The sequence below is a fragment of the Brassica oleracea genome, chromosome C3 (genome assembly GCF_000695525.1).
Source record: "Brassica oleracea var. oleracea cultivar TO1000 chromosome C3, BOL, whole genome shotgun sequence".
Taxonomy (NCBI): domain Eukaryota; kingdom Viridiplantae; phylum Streptophyta; class Magnoliopsida; order Brassicales; family Brassicaceae; genus Brassica; species Brassica oleracea.
The window spans coordinates 12,156,430-12,164,108 of record NC_027750.1 but is presented as its reverse complement, the minus strand read 5'-3'; the positions used below and the strand labels follow the sequence as shown (position 1 = coordinate 12,164,108).

The following is a 7,679-nucleotide window of genomic DNA, read 5'->3' as shown; positions in this document are numbered from 1 at the left end:
AAATTAATTATATTTTTTACTCGATCGATCGATGCGTTTTTGGACATAAATCCATCGATCGATCTGTTTACAAAAAAACGTTTGGAATATACCGAGGGACATGTTCCTCGGAATATACCGAGGAATATGTCCGTCGGTATATTCCTATCGATCGATGTATATATGTCCAAAAACGCATCGATCGATGAACGTCCGAGGAAATATCCCGACGAAGTTCTCCCTCGGTATATTCCGAGGAAATTTCCGACAAACTAGTGGTCCTCGGAATTTCCTCGGAAGTTTGTTTCCTCGGAATTCCGTCGGAAAATTCCAAGAGATTTACGAGGAAAGAAGAAATTCCGAGGAATTATTTCCGACGACTTTTTTCGTCGGTATGTCGTCGGAAAAACAATATTCCGACGAAATTTCGACGATTTTTTCCCTCAGAATCCTTGCTGTTTTCTTGTAGTGCAGGCGTTATCAATTATTCATTTGGCTTGTAGTGTTTGTATTCTTCTTCTTATGACTCCATATCGAATCTATAGAAAAACAAGTTTGCAAATGAAGTAAGAATCATGAAGCCAATCTTCTTCTTTTTTTACTGTCCATCTTTTTCCGTAAGAAACTCTGCTAATTGTTGCATCTGAAAGTGTCTTAAATATCTGTGCACCAGTAAAAGTCCATCATCCGAATGTGGGCGTCGTAGACGCAAAGAAGATAAATTCACTATAAAGGTTGACATCTAGGAAAATTTATTTTTTCTAAATAAGAATGTATTCCTAAATGGATAAAAAAATCAGGGTTTGAGGCTGCCGTAAATATGGATCTAAGAATTGTAATGTTAATTATTCAGATAACAATATATAAACCCTAAAATTAGTATTTACCTCAATTCGTTTTGCTCTTTGATTTATTCTAGTTTGATTCAAGTTTATTTACAACACTAATTATTAAACTCATAGTAGAAAAGCCACTAATTATTTTATCATAAATTTCAACGGATAGTGAGATGTAAATTTTACTCAATCAATTTTCCAAATTAGATGTTATAATTGTTATAAATGTTGGAAAGCCTTTTTGGTTAAGGAACCAGAGCCGCGGCTGAGATCGCGTTGCCGGCATTACGTTCTCGATGTGCTCCATCACGTTTCTCACAAACGAAAGAGTTTTTACACTTCCAAGTTGCACTCCAATCTAGAATACAAAAATACTCCATCGGTTTTTAATAAATTACTCTGAGAATGTATTTGTTACTCTTCTCATATATATATATACACGTCTTATAAAGCTGTCACTAACTAAAAAAATATGCCATTAATTAGAAGATATGTTATTAATTAGAAGATATGTTACTTTTAAATTAAATAAACTTATAAATAGTACTCTATCGGTTTCACATTATAAGTTATTTCACATAAAAGTACTTAGTTTTTAAAAAATATTTTTATTCAAAAAGTATCATTTAACATATAAAATTAAATATAGTTCAACCAATTATTAAAAAACGTACAAAAATTTATTGGTTACACCATATTCTATAAAGGTAAAAAGATGTATAGAAATAGAAAAACAACTTATATTTTTTAAAACTATATTTGTAAAACAAGTTATATTATGAAACAGAAAAGTATATATATCATATATCACCGAGATATTTTAGTATTAATTACTCACAATCTCACATACCATTTTCTCTTATAAAGTTCGATATAGTTGACAACTTTTTTAACATGATAAATCTAGTCAACAAAATGTTTCTTGATGAGGTGAAGATTTAGATTATATTGTCTGATATGTTGGAAAATATGGATGATGATTCAGAAACATGTTTTATTCAAAGGGGCTCCATGGTGCACGACATTAACATGAAACTATAATGCGGTAAACTAAAATCATGTGTCTGTATGATAATATATATCTTCAGACCAAGCATGAAAGCATTTGTGATCATTGTTCCTTAGAGTGTCTAGCGAAGCCTTTAGTGAAGCCTTTAGTCAAAAGAAAAAAGTGTCTAGCCTTAACCTGATCACCCCACCACTATTTTAACCTTTTTTTTTTCTTGTTAAACAATATATGTCATTTTATAATTTTAATGTAAATTATACATACTTTCAGTCGAATATTAGTTGCAAACTACATTAATTTCATAAATAATTTTATCAAATATTTGCGCCAAATATTTATAATTTATAAAAAAATATATACATTTAATTTATGTTTTAATTGTGTGAAAAATATTAAAACAACACTTTAAAAAGAACGGAGGGAGTATAACACTAATAAATTTGTCACAATCAAAATTTACATGTAATTACTTTCGTAGGCTTCCGTGCTGGAAATTTTAGAACACGTGATCATTGAAGTATTAAGTCAATAAAGTGGTTCTTATTTTTTTTCTCTGTAAAAGATCTAGGTCTTTAAATCAAAAAAAAAAAAAAAAAAAAATAGGTCTTCGTAATGTGGATTTAGATCTTTGACTTTTTCCTTTTGGATTGGGTAGTTTTGACTTTTGATTTTGTTGACTCTAAGAATACCAAAATGTACCTGCGTAGTAACAATTTTAAAATAAAAATAAACTAGATTTTGACAAAGAGCGGGATTTGTTTTTTATTTTAAATTTTGGTCGAATTTTGTTAATTATAAGATGATGTATTTCTATATAAGATAATCTAATCTATTTACAATTTTGTTAATTTTTTATGTATTTAAAATATACTTATATGTTAGACATGATATAAAAAGATGTATTTCTTATGGTCAAATAAAAGGATGTATTTATAGTTAGAAATTGTTTTATGAGTTTAAAATTACAAAATTTTATTCTTAGTAATTTTAATGTAATTTATTTGTTATTAGTAACTTTTATTAAATGTAACCTATAAAATTTTAAAAGAAACCGGGTTTTTTAATGTACTAAAAAATACAAAATATATTCTATACAAATGCCTCGTGGGTAAAAAAATAATTTGCATTTATTTAAATAAATACAGCACAATATCATAAAATATGATTTTATGACCGTTTTCCAAAAAAAAAAAATCATAAAGTAATGTTTTTTTTAAGTTTCTTGATTTTTTCTGGAACTCTTGTATTAATCTATTTAATTTGTACAGTTACAACCGATACATCCACAACAAAAAAAACTTTATAGACTAAATTTAACAGCACATGTTTTAAAACTACAACCCAACCAACTACTTCCATAATTGTGTTGTTTGTACTCATCATTGTAATTAGATGGAGTGAATTTTATAGTTTTTGTATTGTTTATACTTATTGGTTTTATTAGTAGAGATTAAAATTAGAGTAGCTTAATTTTTCTTTTTCCAGTGAACACTAGTTATAGGTTGATCTATTTGTTCTTTTTTTTCTCTAGCGATAAATGTTTTAGGTGGGTTCCGAGCGTTTTTTCATTTTTTTTATTTTCTCTGTTTTATATTTTTTAGTGGGTCCTAACATTAATATCAAAATATTCTTTCAATGGCATAGAACTGTAATTATAGTGTCAAAACTATGAGCAATATCCTAAGAGGTATTTTGTTTTAATAGTATAGATAAAATATTTTTTTTCTTTCTAACTTAAATAAGATATATTTATCGTACCAATAATTATACGCTCCTTGTAAATAAACAAAGCCAATGTCAGTGAAACGAACAATGATTCACCATAAGCCAAATAAAGAAGAATAGAACTGCAAAAATTAATGCCCACAGATGAAACTACAACTAAGACACTATGCTCCATATGAATACATAATCTTGTGTTAATAATGTCAGATGCCTAACTTTCCGGATACAACACCACGTGAGACATCTCTCGATTCACCTCATCCTTCGTCTACTTTTCCTTATTACTCACCATAACTATAACGTAGAGATATTTTCTGTACGTTCTCAATCAATATTTTTTGTTCCCTCTAACTAAGCAAAATAATTGTTATATATCTTTGAGTGATAGCAGTAAATGTTGTATTTGTAAAAAGACCGGTAGTGACCGATTGAGAGAGTGATTCTCTAGTGGTAGCGTTTGGTACCAGCAAATGTTGTTTGTGCGACGCATAGCCGCAAACAAACAAACACCTCTCTTATCTCTCTCTCGGCTTTTAACATCGAAACCGCGTCGGTGGTGGCTGGTGGCTCTCGCCGCCGGTCACCTACCGTCTCTTCTTCTTTCCGTTAATTTCACTGCATCAACCTCGGTTGAACTCGATTCTTCTTCTCTTCCTTGCTCAAGCCTCTGGATTTCCGTTAGTTTAACAGATAATCTAGCTGAAGCCTTGAGTGTGTGAGGTTTCTCCGGAGCTTAGGCGAAGAGTTTCATCATCGTCAGGCCCGTACTTGCTATAAGGCAAGTAAAGCACATGCTTTAGGCCACAAGATATATAACAAATTTTAGGGTCACATTTTTATTACAGATTCGGCCATATTCAATGATTTTAAGCACTTTTGTGTTGTTTGCATTACTATTTTCCAAAGGCCACATAATTTTTATTGTGCTTTAGGCCACATCAAATTTTGGGACGGCACTGATCATCGTCGTCGTCTTGGGGGTCCCTAGCTCTCGATTCTTTGCGGACTAACAGAGATCAGTTCTGATTCCCAAGGGTTCTCGGGCGAGTGGTAGCGTCGCTGCCTCCCTCTCTCTAGTAGTCTTCTTATCGACTCTGCAACAGATCTGCGGTTTGGGACTTTCCAGCTTCTCATCTCAGTTTAGAGAAAGGTGTCGTGGAGGCTTGTCACCTAGAACCTCTCTTCCTAGCTGCAAGCATCGGCAACCACGGTTCTCCTCCGGTGGCGAGTCTTTGGCTCTCCTTTGTGATTCTGGTGTGTGGTAACTTAGGGTCTTTGGACAGACCCGACATGTTACCCCCTAGGTCATGACTTTGGGGCTTTTGCTCGCCGTGGAGATCGTATGTTTTGAGGAGTCACTCGACTTTTCCAGTTTTTCAACTCCTCTGTCAAGCTCCTGGAAGCATCTCCTTGACATTTTGTTGAAAGCGCTATCATTCAAGAGGCCCTTGTATCGCGTGGCCGGTTTCAGGGAGCGTCAGTACTGCATGCGCTTGATCAGGACCTCTCATGTGCTTAATGTGAGTGTGAGCATCTATTTGTCCTGAAGGATGCAACCTGTGTGGTCTTAGGTATTTCGTTTCAGGGAGCGTCAGTACTGCATGTGCTTGATCAGGACCTCCCATGTGCTTAATGTGAGTGTGAGCATCTATTTGTCCTGAAGGATGCAACCTGTGTGGTCTTTGGTCTTCCTCGGACTGCACCGGAGCGGGTATTGCCAGCCCTTCTGTCGTCGCGTCCTGAGAGAACCTTCGGGTTAGACAACGACAAATCAGCACAGGTAGATCTTCTTCTCTTTCCTGTAGGTGATTGGTTTCAACGCGGTCTTCCTCGGACTGCACCAGAGAGAGTCTTGCCAGCCCTTCCTTCGTCGCTTCCTGAGAGAACCTTCGGGTTAGACAACGGCAAATCAGCACCGGGACTTTCTCCATTGTCGTGTAGGTAAGTCTTGGATTGAAGAAGCGCTTGTGTTGGAGCAAATGATGCTGCTTGTTGAGCACCGGGAATTAGTTATTTAATATTTAGTATCTTTTAAAAAAAACAAAAAATATTGTCAATTTATATCATGATTTTAAAATAACAAAGTAAAATACCGTCAGCAAAACACTAAACCCTACATCGTAAATCCTAAACCCTTGAATAAACCATAAAACTTTGGGTAAACCATAAACTCTTGGATAATTTCTAAACCCTAAATAAATAAAAAATACTAAACACTAAATCTTAAAAATACTAAATACAAGGGTATAGTATTTTTAAGATTTAGTGTTTATTTTTTTTTATTTAGGGTTTAGGATTTATCAAAGGTTTATGGTTTATCTAAAAGTTTAATGTTTACCCAAGAGTTTAGGGTTTTATAAAAATATTTTTAAAAAAATTTTGTTTTTGCAACTAAACTTCTTTTTTTTAATCATGATATAAATTGACAATATTTTATTTTTTTTTTTAAATATACTAAATATGAAATAACTAATTCCTATTGGTTGGTGAACCAAGAATAACTCATGTTTGTTGCTTCTCTGTACTTCATAACTTGTTCTTGTTTAGGAAAGCTTTGATTTGCGTTTGATTCTATGGGTCTTTTTTTTACCCTTTTTGGGGTTCATAGAATCAGAATAGTTATTTAAAAAAAGGATTTGAGGTTTTATTAACATTTTCATGATATTTACAATTTAGCAAAAAAAAAAAAATTCATGTGCGGCTTGTGCCTTGCAAATGTTTGCCTGCTTGCTTCATTGAGTTCCTCCCGGCTGTCCAAGTTTGGGCCATCTCTCAGATTCCATCGAACCCATAAACTTTTCCTACTTCATCACTTTTTGTCAATATGGATCACTCAAAGAGAGAATTCTTTGTAGGAGTTGCTCTAAGGCTACGAATAGTAATTAAAACAGTTATACCAAAATTCTTTTTTTTTTTTTGATCAACCACCAAAATTCCTATAATATAAACAAAAACCTAGAAAAGGCTACACCTGCTTTCTTGTGAAAAAAAAAAATCAATGGGACTTTTAAGAAAAAATGAATTTCAATGGCTCAAAAATAAGCTTTAAAATTATTAGTCGGATTCGTGTGAGCATCAGGCTACCACCTTTCGTTTTCTAATAAATTCCCATCCAACTCACTGAAACAGATCATATATTAACACACGGTAGAATTCGGAAAAAAAAAGTTTTTCTCAGTGTTTCTCCTAATGTTATTTTAATTAATAACGTCAAACGTTATTCATGTGTATATTAAGAGAGAAAATAAAGAAACCTAACCACATTCTGGGTTTCCTTTTACAAAGTTAGAGAAAAACCATAACGAGTCAACTCTGGTGGTAAAGAGGCTGCGACTGTAACTTCCGCCACCCGGATTCGATTCGCGTTTTGAGAGACTATTTACAATGTTTGGGTTCCTGTTAAAGAGATGAAAACACTTTTTTTTTTACCAAAAAAAAAAAAAAGTTACAGAAAAAAACGAATTGGCAAACTATTGTAGGTTAAGATCCATTACAAAGGGGCGATAAAAGAAGGACCATTAACACAAAAGTGGTGTGTTGTGTAATTTTAACTGTGTAGGGTCTGATATGTTAACTACAAAATAATATTATGAAATTGAAATAAAATCTATTAGCAATAAAAGCGAGCTGAAATCGAGGAAAGGGTGTTCATCGAGAATAAATTTGCTTTCTCATCTTTACTAGTAGTAGGTAAGTGGGGACTACGTACTTAGCACATATACTCCACATATGTTCAAAGTTCTTAGTATAAATAATCTTAGCCTCTTTTCATGATTGTTTGGGAAGCTTTGAGATAGAAATTGAGTTAATCAATTTATGTATAGAAAATTGTCAGATCATGGGTTTCAAACGAAAATTATGATTATTTGAAGATGAAAAACTACTACTACAAATAGTTTTTGATAACCACATGTTGGTGATGTAGTGATAAAAAATCATATGGACAAGATATAAATTTTATTTCTCTTTGGGATTAATTTCTCTTTCATTTTGTAGCAATTCATGGACATGATCTAAAGTTTATGGAAAATTCATTAGTTAAATTGGTGCCACACTAATAAGATCTATTAGGAAATCTTATCTTTCGTTCCACAAATACATAAATATAATTAATTCAATAAATTGTACAT

At 32.7% G+C, this 7,679-nt stretch overlaps 1 protein-coding gene across 1 annotated transcript; it reads right to left on the bottom strand.

Moving 5' to 3' along the window:
• Positions 1-3,977: 3,977 nt before the first annotated feature.
• On the bottom strand, positions 3,978-5,623 carry LOC106333088. The gene is made up of 2 exons (XM_013771570.1): positions 5,221-5,623; positions 3,978-5,106 (listed from the first exon to the last, which is right to left on the bottom strand). The coding sequence occupies exons 1-2, from the start codon at positions 5,478-5,480 to the stop codon at positions 4,983-4,985; spliced, it is 384 nt and encodes a 127-aa protein (XP_013627024.1). The 5' UTR covers positions 5,481-5,623; the 3' UTR covers positions 3,978-4,982.
• Between the last annotated feature and the right edge of the window lie 2,056 nt (positions 5,624-7,679).